Source organism: Monopterus albus, unplaced genomic scaffold (genome assembly GCF_001952655.1).
Source record: "Monopterus albus unplaced genomic scaffold, M_albus_1.0 scaffold113.1, whole genome shotgun sequence".
Taxonomy (NCBI): Eukaryota; Metazoa; Chordata; class Actinopteri; order Synbranchiformes; family Synbranchidae; genus Monopterus; species Monopterus albus.
The window spans coordinates 521948-542822 of NW_018127993.1; the positions used below are offsets into that span (position 1 = coordinate 521948).

At 40.9% G+C, this 20875-nt stretch overlaps 1 protein-coding gene across 1 annotated transcript in view; it reads right to left on the reverse strand.

Annotated features, from left to right (window-relative positions):
• Positions 1-357: 357 nt before the first annotated feature.
• LOC109966555 (ATP-binding cassette sub-family A member 1) overlaps positions 358-20875 on the reverse strand; it is a 135093-nt gene continuing 114575 nt past the window's right edge. The window contains exons 47-51 of the mRNA XM_020611463.1: positions 20816-20875; positions 18677-18780; positions 17440-17532; positions 7640-7883; positions 358-2843 (exon numbers count right to left, since the gene is read on the reverse strand). The exon at positions 20816-20875 is cut by the window's right edge and continues 19 nt beyond it. Coding sequence (XP_020467119.1) covers positions 2718-2843; positions 7640-7883; positions 17440-17532; positions 18677-18780; positions 20816-20875 — 627 coding nt within the window. The 3' untranslated portion in view covers positions 358-2717. The remainder of the gene's footprint in view (positions 2844-7639; positions 7884-17439; positions 17533-18676; positions 18781-20815) is intronic.

Genomic DNA, 20875 nt, shown 5'->3' on the forward strand with positions numbered 1-20875 from the left:
CACACTAGCTTTGAACTTGAATATGATAAGAAAATCAATTCATTCTCAGACATCTAGCAGACAAATATTTCTCTTCCCCTCTGAGGAGTCGCACCACACAACGTGAAACACAAAGCCTTACCCATTGTGGAGCAGTCGGTACTCTGGCGTCTCATGGAGGTTTAGGATGGACGTACGCAAGAATCGACCAACATGAACCTACAACTGAAAGCTAGACTCAAAGTGAAAGGCATGACGGCATATAGAAAGTTGAACTATTTTCATATTGGTACCCAACGAATCAGTGGACAGACAAAGCAATATACAGAGAGACAGGGCTGCTTTACAATTTGTGCAAAGGTTTAATCATTTGTCTTGGCAAGAAGCAATAGTGAGTACAAATAAGACAGCAACGTGTGGACCTTGCACAGCATACACATGCCAAGCTCTCAAAGTAAACAACAACACCTGTGTGGGTGAGATGAAGAACTATTTACATTCTCTTATAAGTGCCAAGTGCTGTAAGTAGAATGTTTGGGTAAGGACACTCACCAGCTCTCTGTGCTGTACAGTACAGTGCAAAATGTTAAAAATAAAAAAGGTTTTCATGTAAATGTTCCTAAATCAAAATAGCACATTAAACGTAAGTCTTAGTCTGACATACAGTAACCATCACTTTGAAGTTTCAAGTTGTCTCTATTGGACAGGTGATATTGAAGAGACTGACAAGAAATAATGAGATGGATGCACAGACTGGACGCAAACAATGGACATGGCGGAGTCATGTGCTGCACCTGTTCAGGCTGTCAAGATACAGTGAGCTTCATTATTCTACACTGGACCATCACCTGGTCAAAATGCATGTTATGTCCTGGGCCATGCACCTTTGGCAGCAGACATTCTGTGTATTTAAGGCCCTTTCACTGGGTTTTAAACTGACTTAGTCGGAAACACTAACAAGTTACAGAGAATTTCAGTGCAGGATTGTGGGTATATAAATATATATAAATCCCCCTATATTAAGTATTTAAACAGAGAATGCCCCCCATTTAGAAAAATGTATTTCAGGCCCTGGAAAATGACACTTTATTTAGTAAAATCAGCTAGCTATAGCTGGAAAAAGGACAACTGACATGTTTTAATTCTTCCCTTTTTACTTTTGATATTTAGTTATTTTTACTATGTTATTAGACTTGTGTAAAGCTCTTTGGTCAACCCCCCGCTGTTTTTTTCTGTTTTATATATATATGTATATATGTATATTATAAAGCCGTTGTCATTTAAGCAGAATCAACAGTTGTTGACTAGAAGCCTAGTCTTCCTCAGTCTAAAATTAAAGACCAATTGTTTCGAAAATGAATGAATTTTGAGTTGTAAATTTGCCAACATTATCTTGAGAAGCACAGCAACATTAACTAAGCAACTAACTTAACACACATTGACTCCAGTACAATGGTCTACTGTATATACAGTACTTGCATAATATAGCATAACTTACACATCTTAAGATTGCAAACAGGCACGTTGCAAACTGTTTTCAGAGTTAACGTTTGCAGTACAAGGCACATTGTGACAAAGTGACTTCACTAACAACAGAGTTCTGTGCAAAGGATGGAGTGCTACATTCTGGGAAACTGCCGCCGGTCTCTGGTGGTCACAGACCAACGTACCAGCAGATAAAAACCTTTTGTGACAACATTTATATAGATTTTGCAAGGATAAAGTGATAAATATAGTAGGAAGGCTTCACAAGGCAATGCATTAACAAGTTCATAAAATATACATCTGTCTTTGCTCATACATTAATAAATCATTCTTGAAATATTTCTGATATGTATCCTCTTACATTTATAATCAGTACACCGAATGCAGCATCAGAAAGGTTCGGAGCAGCAGTTGCCAGTAAGCCGTGGCTGGTACGCACATGAGATGTGTTGTCTTTCTTGCAGACCCAACATGTTTGACAGCTGGTTGACTCTACATTGTCCCACTGTCTTTCATCAAAACACCATCTACAGCTGACTGGAAGTGCATTCAGACATTCAAAGCCAACATCCTGACAGTTGTTAATCATTTCTTTCAGTGGTTAACACTGATCTCACAGTGTGAGGCTGAAACTAACCGTGGTCTGATGTCTGCTGGCATTTGTGTTGAGATTCTTACTTACGAATATTCTTTGATACGTCATTAAATATTAAGTTTGTAGTAGTGAGTTAAATATCTGATCAACCTTAGCAACAATAAATCCATGCTGACTGTTGGTGAGAAAACATTAGGGCAGGGTTTTGTCTGATTTATACAGTCATACAGTTCAAAATACCACCACTAGAATCAACAGCAAATGTAAGCTGGCTAAAATCTACAGTTAATATATAATTAAAGTTATTGTCATTCCTGAGGTATCCTGGATGTTTTGTGATGTGTGATGCTTTCAGGACGTCATTCGGCCCTTATACTCCTTTGAGGTATATTAAAATCAGCAGTATACTCCACACAAAATATGGACAAAGTTTGTGAAATGTCTGTCAAATTACCAGCACACTGTTATCTATAGCAGGTAGAAACTATATGACCAGTGCAACAGGTGTCAGTTTGTGGTAATTAGGGCCAAATACAGTGCACCACTTTGCTCATGCACTTTTTTTGTGTGTCCAGAGGAAATTGTATCCATTCAATTTTGTTTAAGAGTTAATGCTGGCCCACTGTAAGTGCCGTGTGCTAAGCTTTTCTTGCCGACCTTACACCTCTACTTCCTTGGAGGTCTTCACAGGCTGCAATGGCAGCTCATCTGAAGTGTCCACTGGGTTGTCATAAGCTTGAGATTCCTCCTCCCCGTGCTGGTGCCGCGCAAAATTCACAAAGACCTGGAATATCAACGAGGACAAGAAGGCACTTAGAAGTAAAGGCAAGATGTATATTTATAAAGCACACAGTACTGAATGGCCTGCGGACATTTCTCTACCCATCTCATTTCTGCTCTCCCTCACAATCTCTGCCTCCAAAAACAAACAGAAACAGTAGCACAGACAACAGGGTGCATGTGAATAGTTACAGACCAGGGCTATGAAGCATCAACTTAGTGTCTGGGCTCAAACAGCGAGTGTGTGCCTGACACGTTTGACCAGCTGAGACGGAGAGTAACACAATCATCCTTCTCTCTGTGATGCCCATTTAATGTCAGAGGAAACCAATCCTATGGTTTTCATAAATAGCCGAGTGTATTTTGTTGTGATGTTGTAGCCCAAGCTTTGTGTTCTCCTAGCATCAGCTGTCTGTCGTGGTAAAGCTACACAAACACTTTAACTCAGCAGAAAAAAAGCAGCAAAGGATTCATATAAAGAAAATTGTTTTTCCATTAAGATTTTTAGTAGATTTGTGTCCGTTATTCTACAGGTGCAGATTATGCTCCTGTTTTTCCACTTAACCTACTGTAGAGCATATATGTAAGTAGGTACAGACGTCAAGCAGCTCATGGTTAGCTACAGCAGTTGTGGAAAAAGTAAACAAGCAGACTACTTGTAACTGAGGAGCGAGCTACCTCTGCAGAATGCCTGAGGCTAAAGTTGTTTCTGTCTGTGGGATGTCAGAATGTCAGCACTTTGTATCAAGGTCACACTTGTTGAGGCATCTTATCAGGGCAGAATGAGTAAGAGGATAAGAATGACAGTAACAACAAATACCCCCTCTGCCCCTCTCTCTTTCTGCCTCTGACCCTGCCACTGGCTGATATTGACTTGATGTGCTGAGGCATGCACAATACTTCATATTCACAGCCAGGTCTGTATAGTTTTGCAATAGAATTTCTAAGTACTGCTTATATTTAACTTTCTTAAAGAAGCTTAGTATGATAAATAGATGTAATGGTGCAGTTCACGGCATTTTTAGCTGAGATGACCATGGTAAATTCATCCCCAAGCTTTACTTTTAGCTAACCACCCATTCATGACCTCACCATCATGCCCCAGTGCTACCGAGTAGCACTTTCTTAATAACAGATGGATGCAGGCATTAATTACATTACAGAGGGTGCAGTTGGGTGTTTATTTGATGCCCGATGAGGCAGAACAGAGGAAGGGAATGATGTTGAATCAACCAATTAACCTTTCCTGTATATCAGAGAAGTCCTTGCACAATGTAAAACATATATCACCTACATTTCATCCACGCATTTATGTTCTGCTATGATTAGCACTGATTTTGAAGTGTTTTTCAGAGGTGGAAGGTTTCAATCATAGAAGGCATGGTTAATCAAAAGCTGTGTTTCCACCAGAAGGTCCTGGTGCTTTTTATTCACAGGAACTAAAGTCCAAGAACTCTCCCTGATGTAAATGTCCCTCGAGTGCATTCATTCCCATAGCAGGGCCGAGCCCCGGGAAGATTACACAAATTAACCTGCTGATGTGAAAGCATGATGGTCGGCAGCGGGGTTGTAAGAATGCCACATGTGAAATGCTCACTATAGTTAAGACATACAGTACCAGCAGGGGGAGGACAGACTGCAGGCGAAGCTGAAGTGATCACTTTACTGCAAGTTTATGCTCTTTTAATAGGTGTATTTCTCTTTTACTTGCCAACATTTTATTGCACGTACAGTAACGAGCGCTGGGATTGTTAACTCCGAATAATGTTTCACTTCAGCTGATGTCGTGCTCTCCGCCACGGCCTCTTGCCTGCTGTGCTCCGTGTGTGGAGGAGCGAAGCTTCACCCTCGATCAAACACCAGGAAAAACAATATTTTCCAATCCACTAATCTCACTCACTGTAATTTAACCAGTCAGCAACGTTCAACACTGCAGGCCTCGCCCCAATACTTCTTGGACCTTCAGAAAGTACTACCCCCTGACTAGGTACTTTTTTGCAGGGGCAGAACTATGGCCCAGAACTAAATTTTAACCCTGGTTCCTCTGGTGGAAATGCAAGTAGCAGAACTGGAAAAGGACTCCGGCTCCCAGGTAAAGTCCCTCTGGTGGAAATGTGGGCTAAAGATGGCTGTTTTCTAGCCAAAAAACAAAATGGCAAGATATTTTAATATGGTAGGAGACAGGAAATGTTTGTAATAAATTAGCTTTGGGTTGAGTGGGCCAGGGTTGGTATAGAGGCTGTAAAAGGCCAGCTGTTTCACTGGTGCAGTGGTGACAAGATGGACCCTTTTCCATACACAAAGTAGCAAATACTTCACATTCCTGCCACTAAAAGACAGTTTAGAAAGTCACATTTTCCTTTGAAAGGCTCTGTCCACTGTCTTAGCCATCAGCATTAACGCCTGCGCTCCAGGCTGTGTGGATCAATATTAATTGTAGTGTAAGCTGGGTGTTATATTATAAGTCAAGGCTCTTGTCTATAAATCACCAGTTGAAAGGTGATTGTCTGGGTCTCCACTGGTTCTTCAGTCCCCCTCTCTGTGTGCTGACCTCCTGGTCCAAGTATGATTTATATACTGCCTCTGATCTGGTAAATATTGACCAGCATAGAATGTGTACAAGTTGAAAAAATGGTGAAACTGAAAACATGGGGTCAGAGGTGAAACTATGGCTGATCACCAAGAATTCTATGAAGGACAAACTGTGGGAGAAACCAAATCTGACAGGAAACCAGATGAAGTTAGAGCATTTAGCGTTTCAATTATTCCACTCCTGTCATAGAGGAAGGCTCATTGCTCCTTAAAGGGCATATTTTACTTAAATAATGCTGCAAAAATGATTTTATCTAGAACTGGGGTTTATCCAAGATTGTGCTGATAATGGAATGCTTACCATCCCGGCAGTATTCCTTATAGCACATAATTTGATTTAAACACAACAGCACCATAGAACCAGTGACTGCACAGACAACTCCCTCAATCACTCACTCACACCTTGCCTGGATTTTCTCCCCCCTGTGGTGGAGTGAAGTGACCTTTCTGGACCCCTCAGAGGTCATTCTAACCTCCCACCTGGCCATCCGCTGCTGAGCTAATGGCAAGGATTGCAAGAACAGACACACTCACACTTGCATCTGAGTGCCTGATTGCATCAGATCCCTGGAGCAATTTGGAAAACACAAGGTGAAGCCAGTCCGTAAGATGCAGGGGGTTCGGTTTATCGCTCCAATCAGCACTGGTCAGAGCACTTGGACTGGAATAAAAAAAAAGGGATCTGGCTAGAGGGGGGCTTGGTGTACAGTATATATAAAATCTCAGTCCAGATTCTCGATCAATAGTGGGACCTGGCGGCTGATCTACCCTGGCTACTAACTTAGTGGAATCCTCACTGGTCAGTCTGACAGTCTAAATGAGAGAAGACATTGTGCAAGCAATAATAGATCTTTAAATCTTATCCTGGACTGAGTAGACTCACACCAACTGAGAGCACTTTAAATGCTGTCTGCACTGATTGATGACCTAATGAGATGTTAAACTGAGCTGTCACTCCACAAAATTACAGTAGAACAACAGAACATGGCACCAGATGCTCTGCAGCCCCATGTCAGAAGTGTAATTTGGAGTTAAACTGGACACTTCCTGCTACTTTACCAGCTAAAACTCTTGCTTTCCTCTCCAAAATAATCACAGAAAAGACTGAACAGCTCCATTGCCTTGTTCAGACCTAATTTTGTCAAGATACTAAACTTTATTGAAGACATTCAGATGTACACTGATAATGCTGCATTTGGATAAAGGCAAATGTGTCATCTGTTCCTTTAACAACCCTTTGGAAATTTGCACAATTCAGATTAACAACACCCGAGGCAATGCAGAAATGTTTAACACATTATGGAGCCTGTGTGTAACCGCTCATTAGAATCGTGTTTCCCAGTGCATAACAACAACTGGGCAAGCAAGTCGCTGTCAGAATCAGTGACAATCTGCGGGTAAAGCCTTAATATGTTTGGCAAATACACTGCAGTCATTTCTAATGGCAGAGATGAAGATTGAGAGCTTGGGAGAAATGTATTGCTGCTTAGTAATAATGGACTGATAATACTGCAGTAGAAATATCACAGGTTCATTTAATTCAGGAAAAAGGTAGCTGTTGATCATATATAGCGAGCAACACTGTTGTTGTGTTTTGGGTCAGGGTTTCCAAATGTAAAAGGACTTATTTCCCAGGGTGCTTTGCCAGCTGTCCTGCAGAAAATTAAGTCTTTTAGTTTATAAATCTTCCAGTGTCTGAAAGTTTAATGTGAACGGTGTCTGCAAAGAGAGGTGAAATAAATTCAGAGGCACAGAAGTTCAGCTGCCTGATAAATACCCTAAAGTCTGTAGCAGCAATTTCTCAATAATAACCAGAAATCCACCTTATTTCCCAAATACATTCATACCTCAGAATGCTATCATCCTTTTACATATATCTGTCAGATTAGGGTGAGTATTATAGGAGATCAACAAATCTAAAATGAAGCAGAGTAGTTTATCCGCACTCTATTTGGCTCAGGTGTTTACTACAGTAGTAATGAGCACACCTTTATATTCCTATATCATTTGAAGGCCTTTTTAAAAAAAATTGTTTTGAAAATTGTTTCTTTGAGGAAAGAAAACAAACCAATGCATCACATCATCTCACCCTTACCATTGTACCAGCCAAACTGCTGAAATGAAATGACAGTTCACTTTGGATGAATGCAAAACTCACAAGGCTAGGAGTAAAAGGGAAAAGCACTTGTCCAGCGTTTGGGGCCTTACCTGATCCAGAGTGGTCTGGGACACAGAGTAGTCCTCCACACTCAGCCTCTGCTGATGGCTGGTGAACTGACTGAAGATGGTGGCCAAAGCTCCCTGTGTGCATGGCAGCTGATAGTGCAGCGTGTTGTGATGCTTCTCCTTCAGGATGCTGCCCGGGAAGGTCTGCTGGACAAAGTCCTCGACTGGCGTCAAGGCAGGGGGGGAACCACCAACCCTCACAGTTACCGTGTAGCCATCACCAAATCTGGATCAAGAGCCCACAATTAAGCATTTAGTTAAAAAAAACAAGCATGCTAGTGCCAAATTGCTCACAGCTGGGCATCTAAATAATGATCTTCTTTTTTTTCCCCACGGTCATCACATGGTGTGATGGCTAATAACATGGTGTGCTGGAGGAGAGAGAGACAGGAAGCAAAAGAGAGGGCAACATTTAATTGGACTCATATTTCCCCAGCCAGTTTGAGCTGCACTGATGTGGCGTGTTGGAGGAACAGGTGAGTGACAAGCAGCTGAGAGCTAAACCTGCATGACTTCGACAGCACGACAAAGTCGCCGGATTCGCTGGCAGATATACTTTTCAGTTACTGCAAAGGCTACTACAAGTAAAAGCAGGTACAACACAATTGAGTTAATCAAGAAAGTCTAGACTAGGGTGGATATTAGTTCAGAAGCCTTAAGCTTGCACTGTTAACCCTTGTGTTCTGTTCAGAATCATAAAACAACTAAAACAGGAACATCATTTCAACTATCCCATGTTTCCACGAAGGGGAACAAGCTATGAACACTTAGCTTTAAAATTCAGTTTTAAAACTGCCCAAAGTGACATTTTTATATGAAACAACTGATCTATAATGCAAAGGAGTGATAAAAGTCTGCCCTGCATCAAATGGCAAAGTTAGCCACTAGCTGGAGGAAATAATGAGACATTTAGCAGGTAAAGACCCACTGAAAAAAAAGATTTGTGGGATTTACTTGATTGCAATGTGTACATTGGTCCCACACAATGATAATGTGTAAAACCATAATTTTCTTTAGGGGTTAACTTGTTTGAAATATGTTAACAGAAGAAATATGAATGAATTGCGTTGCATATACTAGCATAATCTGTGTAAATCCAAAGACCCGGTGAGTCCTTTTTTTCAGTGATACAGTACTTCTCCAAAGCATTGCTGGAAACCCAAATAGAGCTAACATGAGACTGAATATTGGATATATTTACATTTGACTACTAGCCAGAAAGGCGTGAAGTCAAGCTGTTTGTTAGCAACAATAATGAATGTAATGAATTACTTTGTTCCACTGCCTTTAAGTGGCAAAACATAAATTATTTCTGCTTTAATAATTTGAACATAAAAACTTTGCTCTAAGAATCCTTACAAAACTTCTTTGTAAAGAGTTATAGTATGTGATATGTAATATAATTAACTTTATCGAAATATGTCAGCATACATACTTTGGTAAAAATGTACAACATAAACAACACCCCAGACATAAAACATAAACACAGATGAAAGCGTGCCAAAGCTCAGCTCTATAGCTAATTAGCATTCTGCATCTTCCTGGCCATGTGCTACGTCTGGTGAACACCAAATAAGACTCTGTGCCTTGTTATTCTGTCGTTAGCACTCTTATGACCTATTGTTTTCTGCCTAATTAATTCCCTAATGTTGGATGTACTCATGGAAATATCCATAGTGGGCTCAGAGCTACATGCAGCAATAGTCATAGGTTCCTTTAGTGGAAATTAAAGATATGGTGAATAAGCTGCAGGCCGACATGATCTCAAAGGGAGTGTGAGAGGAAGTGAAGCTGTGTGCTGGTGCTGAGAAGCACAATCAATCGACCCCATGGGCAGCAGAGTCGCTTTACTTAAAACATGACTGGCTGAAGCCGAAGAGCCACAGTGCAGGAATAGTATAATGCTGCATAATGCTTGCTTAATACACATTTCCATTAAGAATGTGAAAGCATCTTTTTAATGTGCCATTTAGAATTGGATCATGCCAAGGTGCATTAACTTGCAGGTCTGATCACTGCTTAAATAGAACATATTTGTATTAAGATTGGATAAAACATAAAACATTTTGTGATCAGATGTCGTACTGTAAGTAGGTGGATGTACATCTACAGGAGCTGGCATCTGAACCAACCACCTGCTTATAAGATCTTCAACTGCTGCCAAATGATTAAGGAGAGCAAACTACAGAGAAAGAAATGTCCAAACCAAAACAAAAAGCTATTACATAACATCAGAGTATAAATCAGAACAACTTCCTCAGCTCAGTTTTATCTGTTTAGCACTCTGTTCCAGCCTAACAGCGACTCAAGGTGCTTTACATACAAGACAAGCACAAATGAAAAATTTACAATACTATTCAACCAGTTAAAAACAGCTTTTATGTGTAAACAACAGTCTTCAGTTTAGATTTAAAGACTGTTACAGTGTCTGCAGATTTTACTTCCTCCAGAAGCCGTTTTTATCTTTGTGTTGAAGGCAGATTCACCCTGTTTAGTTCTGACCCAGAGATCTACCATCTGACTGGTATTACGAGATCTTAGAGTCCTTTTAGGTTTATGTTCTTTAAAGAGATCGGAGATATATTGCAGTCCCAGGCCACTGAATGACTTGTAGAGTAATAGCAACAGTTTAAAATCAATCCTACAAGAAACCAGCAGCCAGTGTAAAACAATTTAAGAACAGAGTGATGCACCGAGTTCTTTTAGCTTCTGTTAAAACTCTGGCTGCAGCATTCTGATCATTACAAGAGTCTATTCTGGATATTTACTTTAAATGAACATTCTGTAGGCTGATTTTTTTATGGCTTTAACATGACTCCTAAAATTAAAAAGCAGTTTTTGCTTTGATAGATCTCAGTCTAAGTTGAGCTCTAAATTCATTGTTTCATTTTTGAAAAGTGATCTTTGCTTTATATTTACTGGAGAAAGTTTATTTTCACCCATGTATTTGTTTGCTCTATTGGTGACTGCACACGGAGACCACACCCGGGCTGAACCTTGTTAATGTACAGTATTCATGAGCCACACTGACCTGAGGCCTGCTTTATCTACCTTGCTATGAAATACTGTTCCTTTTTAGGCATTTACTGTGTACATAGCTTTATCAGCCAAAAGTGAAAAGGACAAGCAGGATCATCATGATCATCGGAGGAACAAAAAACTCCAGGATTTATAGCACAAAGGAAATTATGCCATAAAGTGCTTGGTTTTTCTTTATGACACTCCCTTCAGACAGTATTTATCTTTAATTTATCTGCATGTCACAACATGTCATTTTATCATGATGATGATTCACATTTGACAATAAAATTAGGCATAAACGAACTCACCATCTTCAAAATGAAAAGTTCTCTCAGTGTAAAAACAAATACACATCTACCTTGGCAAAGTGTTTAGTCCAACAGACTGATCTATCTCCCAAACCTGTTCAGATTTTTTAAGGTTTGGGCCCAGTTTAGCTGCCTGTGAGGTGCAGCTTTGTGAACAGTGTTGTGGGTCCTCTGGCTACTTCATGTTCAATATTTAGCACAGTCGGAGAGTAGAATCAGATCTTTGGAAACCAATGTATGTTCTTAAAGGCAGAAATCATTATAGCAATCAGCAATGGCCTTTGGCATATCAGATGAAACTATGAACATGTCAACTGTTTTCACCTTGGTTGTCACTGTCACCAGCAGACACCAGCAGTAGATTAGCTCTTCTAAACTGTTCACATGGAACGTGAAAGACATACCTCCTTCCTTAACAAAGCACATCTTCCTTAATTTGAACATGCAGCACCATCTTCCACAACTATAGCTTAAACACATATTCGGTTGCACAAAGACACATCATATTTAACAATTTTTATAAGATGTAACAGGGCACACAGTCTGAAATCAGACACCACCACCACAACATCACAGTCAGGCTCACACATCAAGCTTAATTCATCATCCATGACCACGATCACCTTGTGTATTTTATGGCTGCTGGCTCCGGAAACGTCCAAGGACTGCCAGGCTCAGTCAAGATGCAGAAACATTTTTGCAAAAATCCAATAAAGCCAGGAAGCATTGTGGCAAAGGGTTTGTTGAAATGGTTTGCAGAGTGTGTGGGTAATGATATGCTGCTTGTCAGTGACAGCAAAAGGCCTTATCAATTAGCTTCCTCACATTCTCTCTCCCTGCCCACCTTTCTTTTATTTCCTTTCTTGCAGCTGCACCGGGGCTTACAGCAGCACTTCGGGAAGAATCTCTCTTTTCATATTCATAGTTTCAACTTTGTGCCCGTAAGTTCTATCATCTTTGATACGCTGCCTGTCTTGAGTCTCCTCAAATAACATCTGCCTGTGAAGGGGAAGGTGATTTCAACTAATAGCAAGATCTTTGCAATTTGGCATTGAATACAACTGTAGAGAAAATAATGAATGGATTATGTTTAAAGTCAAAACTGCACCACATTGTCACAACAAATTCTTTCATAATATTTTACATTAGAGATACAACATAAAAGCTAAAGCCAGCGTGGCAGGGACACTATAATGCCTGCACTGCAGCTCTCACTTCTTCATTTTCATTATTCTGCCTCTGTCCTCTCCTACACCCCAGCCCACTGGAAAGTCGTTCTTCCATGTAATTTAAAACAAACAACAGCCAGATACAGATAAGGGCACGACAGGCAGAAAATTATTCTGCTGCCTGCCTTCATCTGAGGGAGTCTAGAAAGGTCACCCTCACCACTGCCAAACCTTGTATTTGTATCAGAAGGGGGGAAGGCGGACGCGGGGCAAGAGGTCACAGTGTGACTTGGGTGGTCTGATGCTTTGATCAGGCAGGAAATCATCCAAAAACCATCCTTAGTTCCTGTGGGGGGAGCGAACAGAAGCTCAACAGGCAGTGTGAGGATGGAGGGATAGATGGGTAGATGGATGGAGGAATGAAAGGACGGGTGATCTTTCCACTGTGCAGTTTAAGGAAGCATTCAGAAATGTATCCTCTTGTTCAGTATTTCTCACCAAGGCTTAACAAACATGAACACAAAATATTTGCAAAGCTGCCCCCCCTTTCAAACCTGGATTTTCTATGTCCATGTTTGCTCCAGTAGCTAGTGGTCTCCCCCCCCCCGAGTTTTGCTTGCACATCACTGTGTTTCTTGACATATTGTTGCCACCAAATATCAGTTAGCAGGAACGTGTATCATGCTACCTACCTGGGCGAAATATTCAGTCAGATCAAAATGAGTCAAAACACTCCCGTATCGGCACCAGTGGTCAAAATGTCAACAGAGCATCTTTAAGACAATACACATCACTGTGACATGTGACAAATTGTGCAAGTATAAAACAGACGAACAACAGTATTTGAACTTAAGACCTGAAAACTAGCAACTGCAACTCTGAGTGTGTGAAGTGCTAATTTCTTCCAGGAAAACCAGGACCAAAGTAAAATTTGCAAGAACAACATTTTTCATCAAAGAAAACCTAAATGAAAATGTAAAACTTGGATGAAAGAACTAATTAACTAATTACTATTTTTAGTGTACAGTATGTTTGAGAAGAACAAAACCTACAGCACAGAGATTATGAGAGATGGTATAAAAGCATATAAATGAGGAATTTAGCAATGCTAACAACTCACGGTAAAACATTGCCATGATAAAAAGTCCACAATAGGATTAATGTCATTATATTAAAAAAAAAAAGAAAAAAGATTAAAATAGCCCTTTAAGAAACACTTTAAGGGGCCGGTTTTGCATGTGTGTGTCTGGTTTGTTTGCCCATCTCTGTTAAAGTGTAGTGCACAGTTGTGTCCTGACTGTTTCTGCGAGATGTATCCAGGATGGTGTCAGTCATAGACACGACTAGTATTGCCTTCGTCCGGCAGTATTTGCTAATTGTTTTGTGTTTGTCAGTTTTCCTTGCAAATATTGTTACATCTCAATAATAATGCATGACAAAACAGACTAAAGTGACCAAAACTAGACTTAAAGTAATACACATTTCTGTCAAAGATGCAATCAAAATCAGGTATCTGGGAGGTAACTGGGAGCCTTTGCACAGCAATGTAAGAAGTTAAAATCCTCAGAGCATATTATCAAAAAGGCTGGAAATGGTGCTGCTTTTCAAACATGCATACACAGGCACAGCTATGTCTGCAGACCTTGAAGGATTGATGTAGATGCTGTTCTTGCCTTGCTCATAAGCACAAAAATGATCTTTGTTTTGAAAACTAATACATGTAGCAAGATCCACACTGCTGCATAAATTAAGATTCCAACCAACCATCACGAGTAAAGTTGTTGTATACTTAGAGGGCAGACAGCTCTCAGATAGTATGCACAGAACATACAGGCTACGATGCACCATCTGTGTCCGTCAGTGTTCTAGTAGTCTTCATTACATCTATGTTGCTGATGCATTGTAAACTGTTAAGAGAATTATTTTGTCATCCATCTCCACTGGTGACACATAGTAAAAAGCCATAAACTACTGTGTTAATGGCACACCTGCAGAGCTAATTCAGAGTGAGCAGAAGAGAGTTTACTGGACTTCTCAATGTCAACTTCAGGGGCCTGATCCAAACTTTTAGACAGCACTCTTGTTAAAACTCTCCACATTGCATTACCTTTATGCATTAAAGGCACTTCACCTCCCACTTTTATATCATGACATGCTTAAAGCAAGGAGAAAATAAGACTCCAGGCTGTGGTGTGTACTTAACGCTGGTACTCTATGAAGTGGATATGAATGATATCAAAATTCCTGCATCAGCTAGTGGGTGTCCTTCCTAACTGACAAGATTATTGGGGAGCTTTGAAGCTGCTTTTATTGGTTCCTCCACTTCATTTGGGTTTACTTAACACCTAGGAGCTTTAACACCAGCACCCTAGTATACTAAAGCACTATTTACAGCCTTTTGCACATTATAAAAATGCATTTATTTCCCTCCATCAGCCTGTCATAAACTCCTTCAAGCATGTTTGATTTGAAAGGCTCAATATCAGGACACATAAGGAGGCAGTTTTTAACAATGGAAGATAATGAAAGGGCTCATAAAAATAGTCGCCCAACAGTTCAGAAACCAGTCCTCCAAACCAAATCTCCAGCCCCCTTCACATGCTAACCACCTCTCTAGTGGTTTAAATGGGCTATTTGGCTTATTTAGGTCTTGACTGATACACAGAGGTGGGGTTGTTAAAGCAGCAAAAGGGCATTTCAGTGATAAAGACAGGGTCACAACTGAACTAAAGGGAGCAGCACTAACAAGCATTTGTATGGACGGGTTGGAAACCTCGCCACGTGAGAGTAACAGAGGGAGGAATAAATAAGGGTTGTATGGTGATGTTTTTGAAGGAGAGTAGTAAGGAGAGGCGGCAATGGGGGAGTGAGGGTAAGAATGTATTACATATGAGCAATAGGGGGTCACAAGGTCAGAGCTGCTCCTGCGGTGAGATTCTTCCAGGGGCTTGTGATGAAAAACAGAAGCTGGGTGTGGGGGGAACAGGGGGAAGAAGCGGCACCCTCAGCTTTGCAGGTCAGCCGCTCACACCATGTGACAATGGCGTGCACCACCTGCCTCTACAGTACTTCAACCCCTGCTGACTGATGGAAATCTTCCCATCTGCAGACTGGCAACAGCTTGCACATGTGTGAGAGTCAGCCCCTCCGTTCCCACACGATGGACTCAAGCACAAAATATTGGACATTCGGTGTTTTACCCTGCAAGGCTAGACTGATGAGGCTCACAGCAACTTAGATGATGGTGGATCTAACCGGGAATGGGAGTGTGGAGAAAGCAACATGGCAACACAAACATGTGGCAGGATAGCGACAAGAAAAGAAAACAGAGAAGACAGTCCTTAATTGCTTTTTCAGTCATTAACAGGGTCCCACACCTTATGAAACATTAATTACACCCAGTGCCGCGGAGATAGAGACGCTTAATTAGAGATTTTTCACTGTGTGGCGATAGCATTTCAGCAGCATGTAAACTGTCCATGTGAGATCTTAAATAAGCATGGCAAAAATTGATGTAGACGTCATGCTTATCTGGCTTCTTCTCACTCGCTTGTCTTGTGAAGTGTGATTCCCTTTTTACCTGATAGCATGCTGAGTGAAGTAGGACAAGTTAACCCTCTGTTCTATTCCCTTGTGTGCTGCTTCTATCCCCCTCACTCTCCTTGTTCTTACCTATCCTCTACCTCCTGTGTGGTTCATAAATTATTTACACTACCCAGCTTTTTCCCTCTACAGACAGGATGTAAGTGACACAGAGGATCTGTCAATTAGCCTAACATCTGGGAAGGACTGATTGGTGCATTGCTCCCCCTTACTTTAGCTCTTCATCTCTCAGCTCCCTCTGGTTTTCACTGCTTACTGGCCCCATTTGCATCCTACCTTTTCCCTCTACAGTGATCTCAAAGTCCAGCCATCATGTCATCAATGCTCTTGATGAGAAATACCCTTGTCACTGCTGACCCCTCTTTGCTTTTCCAGGCATTTCCCCTAATCCCCTGTACGACTTGAAAAATTGTCCGCTTCGCCTCTCATCCCAGGTGCATTGATCTTTCTCTCCACCACATATTCCTGTCCTGTGTGCAGCTCGTTGGTGTGTGTGGAATGTCCTTCTTCACACAGTGGAGTGGTAATAATGTCACCAGACTGTACCTGAGGTAATGGATCGGACTCACTGTTACATGCAGGGCTTGGGGCATAAGAGATTGGAAAAGACACTGGGAAATGTCAGATGAATATCAGAGAGTGGACTCAAGTGGTAAGAGTTAAGGCCATGGGATATTTGTGATGGAGATGTAGCAGAACGCATTAGGTGACAGGTAAAAGGCCTATTAAGGCTGTTCATAAGGTCAGGGATGGTGGAAATAAAATCTATGGGTCTGGAGAGAAGCAAATGTAAAACTAATATGCTGAAAGATTTGAAGCATCAAAATAAAGGATAATAAGGATAATCACCTTTATTGGCCAAGTATGCTACACACAAGGAATTTGTTTCCGGTACAGAACCTAGGCAGCCACCTTTGGCGCCAACTCAACTGATTGCTCTAACCATCCAGGGCAACTTGGGGGTTCAGTGTCTTGCCCAAGGACACTTCGACACATGGACTGCAGGCATCGAGAGTTGAACCTCCGACCCACCGGTTGGGAGACGACTGCTCTACCCACTGAATCACAATTGCCCCCACAAAGCCCACAGACCTGACGTTTGCCTCATATATGGATCTTAAACAATCATGTTGATGAGTCTACATTGAAAATCTTAGCGCCCTACTATACATCACTTTAACTAAGACTTAATTAAAGCAGATGGTAAGCAAATCTAATGGATACTGTACATTATAGTTACATAGTAGTATTTAACAAACTCACATACAGTACATTTCATTTTAACACTTGGCGAGAAAGCAAAGAAGTGCATTTCCCAAAACATCAAAGTTTTGCTTTAACAGTGTGGAGATACTATGAAGTTCCACTATTACTGCATACTTTGTGATCAATTCTGATCTTCCTTGTGTTTCTCCTATGTGGTTCTTCTTAGCTGCACCAATAAATGCTAAAATAATGTGCATTATTTTCATTTCTTTCTTTAAAAAATTAAAATTGTTCTTTTTTTATTACCTATATACATACTATTTATATATACTGTATGATTTACTGAACAGCTCAGTGGGAGACATGGATTTCTTTCATCTCAATTCAAGCAGTCCAAAAATATTTGTTTTTTTTTTTTTATATATATATTCTGCTCCTGGACTGACAAACTCTTTGACAAAATAAAGACCCTTACCTGCTCTTCAGATGCTGGATGCTCCCCAGACATTTGAAGCGACCATTTACCATGATGGCCATGCGTGTGCACAGTGCTTCACACTCCTCCATGCTGTTAAAAGAAAGAAAGAAAGGTGGGGGGGACATCTTGCAGCATAAATGAGAAGTAGCAATAACACCAGATGCTTGAGTCCTTCACTTTCCACATGAGTGAGAATGACATCTTAAAACAAGTCTATTTGGTATAATGGAGATATTTCAGGGATTTATATAATGTCTGTCCTTCTAATTCAAAGACTAAAATACTGGATCCAAGGCTAAAACAGTGATTATAGTTGTTTATTATAAACAGCAGAAGTCAGCCAAATGTCTTGCTGATACAGCTTTCAGCTGATTTACCGAGTCTTTCTCTCATTTACAGTTTAAGTCAGACTTACAGCATTTTTACATGTCTACTTTGACACCTTAAATGGAGTACAAATTTGCCAATTAGAGGGAAAGGAAGGGACCATCTGTAGTTTTCATTATCTCATTTTTTCCTCTTTCGGCGCTGGGCTGGAGCACGAGTCATTTGTACCCGAGGCAAAACGTGTGAAGCCTTTCTGAGGAATGGTGCAATTAGGATCACGACTTTGTAAAACCTGGTGAATCTGCCACTTAACAAAACATGACCACCTGGTCATGCCATGAACAACTGGGTGCAGCTCAGTCACATTGCTTTAGACGACAGAACATGCTTTTATTTCTCCATGAAGGGAACACATGTAATGAGGGTAATATATTCCAAATAAAACAGCAGAGTCAAATGGTTAAATGAATTGGTGTGTGTATTGCTAAATGTTCCATATCAACACGGGCCATCAAGTTTTAAGTTTCACAAAAAAATGAGCACCTAACACAACCAAAGAAAAAGTTGGGGCAACTAAACTTTGCTCCAGGAAGTGTTCAGTAATAAAGAGAGTCCAGAGCAAATATTGACAGTTTCTATTTTGATGGAGAGGAAAAAAAAAAAACACACCAGTCAATCAATATTCCCTCATGCTTCATGAAAGCTTTGTAATAGCCTGTGTGTTTCTGGCAGCCACTATTAACTTTCAGACAGGAAAAAATACCTTTCAAGTAAAGTGCAACTCATAATAGTTACAGCTGATATTTCTCGTATGGACAATTACGCTGAAGAAGCCAGTCATTTTTGACTTCATCTCAGTGAATGAAATCCATTGGAGAAAATCGACAGATAACGAGTGATGTCGCACCTGTGTGATGTGAGAATGACTGAGCGCCCCTCTTTGATGACACTCAGGATGCAGTCCCACAGGAAGCGCCGAGCTTTGGGGTCCATCCCAGTGGTTGGCTCATCCTGCAATAAATGTGGCCTCTTTAAAGCATTATATTCCACCTCTGCACATCATATAAGAATGGAGGACATCATATGCTGTGTTTTCACTATCAGAACCAAGCAGCGGTATACCCCGTATTTCACCGAGCATAACTTCCTGGATTGATGTGGACCATCATGCTTTGTTTTTATACTTAATTTTCTCCGTGTTGATTTATGTTTATGCGGAGTGGTCAGCACTGCCGGCTCACAGCAACAAGGTTCTGGGTTCGAGCCCAGGCCGACCCGGGGCCTTTCTGTGTGGAGCTTGCATATTCTCCCTGTGCCTGCGTGGGTTCTCTCAGGGTACTCCGGCTTCCTACCACAGCCCCAAGACATGCAGCTTAGGTTGATTGGACACGCTAAAGTGCCCGTAGGAGTGAGTGTGTGGTTGTTTGTCTAAAATGCTGACAGTGGAAACAAGACAAGCCTTACTCAACTCGACACGTTCCTATAATGGAAACACCCGTATCGTGTGCCATTTATGGCAATAATCGGCTTTTAACAGATCATTTAATGATATGAGTGTGAGCAGACATACAGATAAGTGACAAATAAAAAGAAAACAATGAGCAGCAATAAGCAGCATAAGGCAGCTATCACAGCTCAGCCCAGTAGAACAACCATGGACTGAAGTGTAAGACAGCTCTCTCCAACACCACGATCAAAACACCAAAAGAGGGAATGTGTCCAAGGCTCAGAGACTTGTCCAGTCTAAGCTAAGATGCACTAAGGGTTCTGGGGACTTGTGGTGAGCCAACACATTAACACTTCACTTTATCTGTGTATGAAAAAGCATGTAAGAGAAAGAAAGAGACAATGGAGAGACATAGCTGTGGGGAAAAACACACACACAAGGACATACAGTACACAGGTGCACATATAATGGAGACACAACATAACACACACAATGACTTGTTTCCTTTTCCTCAGGGCTAGTGTGTCCATGCATGATTACAGAGTGACAGTACTCAGTCCATAGGCTGGGTTCATTCCAGGCCTGGTTCTTCCTCACTAGCAGAGTCCTACAAATCCCACGGGTTCTTTCCATCACCATGTCCAACGTGTCCCAGTGTAAATCCTATGTGGCACTGCCTCAAGGCTGCCTGGGCTCCCTGGGCTAGCACACAATACTAAAACTGCCACAGACGCTGACAACACATTATCCCACTGACTCAAAGTGAAGGCTAGCCCGGCTGGAATGGTGCAGCAAAAACCTCAGCCAGAAAACAAAAATAGCTGGAAATATTATTCAGTAGCTATTATTATGGATTACTCATCACCTGACTAAAATTGAGAACAATTGCTTTAAATCATGCTAAGGAACGCATTTATTACCTTTTATAGGCAACATATTTCAAGATATTTCTGGGTATGGATGGATATTTTATTTTATTGTACTTCAGTGAGTCACTATTAGAAGCGCCCAGTGTAATTTAAGGTCGTTAAAGTTTGTCCCCCATAAAGACACAATTTTCTAGTTGCTTAATTAAAAGCATGTGATGCACTATATTCTAAGTCATACCTTCATTAATCTTCCATCAGTGAGAAAATGTGTTTCCCTCAGTTTCAAGTCCTGATGATCAGGAATCTAATTCATGCAAACACAGTTGTGTGTATTCTACATTTTTCTAAGGGAACCAGTTCTTATCTTCAAAATTATGAATTAAAATATGATCAGTGAATTACCCCTGATACACACATCCTCCTCCTCACTCACAAGCAATGTACTTGTAATCCCTTGGGAAATTCACTAAGGATTTGTGAGTTTGATCAATAACAGGTTTTTCTACTCCTCATTTTTTAAAGCAAACGTTACCACAAATTCTTCTACTCTATCACCTTCCTACTGCACTCCAGTCTGTGTGCTTGTAAAGGGGAAAAGAACTGATCTTCTGTAATCCAAACATCAGCACAGCATCAATATTGGTCTAAAGTATTATACTCTTAAGTCTTTAAACAGAAGCACATTTCCATTTCCACCATGTACACTACGTCAGTACAAGCTGCATCTCACCAGGAAGATCACTGGAGGACAACCGATCAAGGCCATCGCTGTAGAAAGTTTGCGTTTATT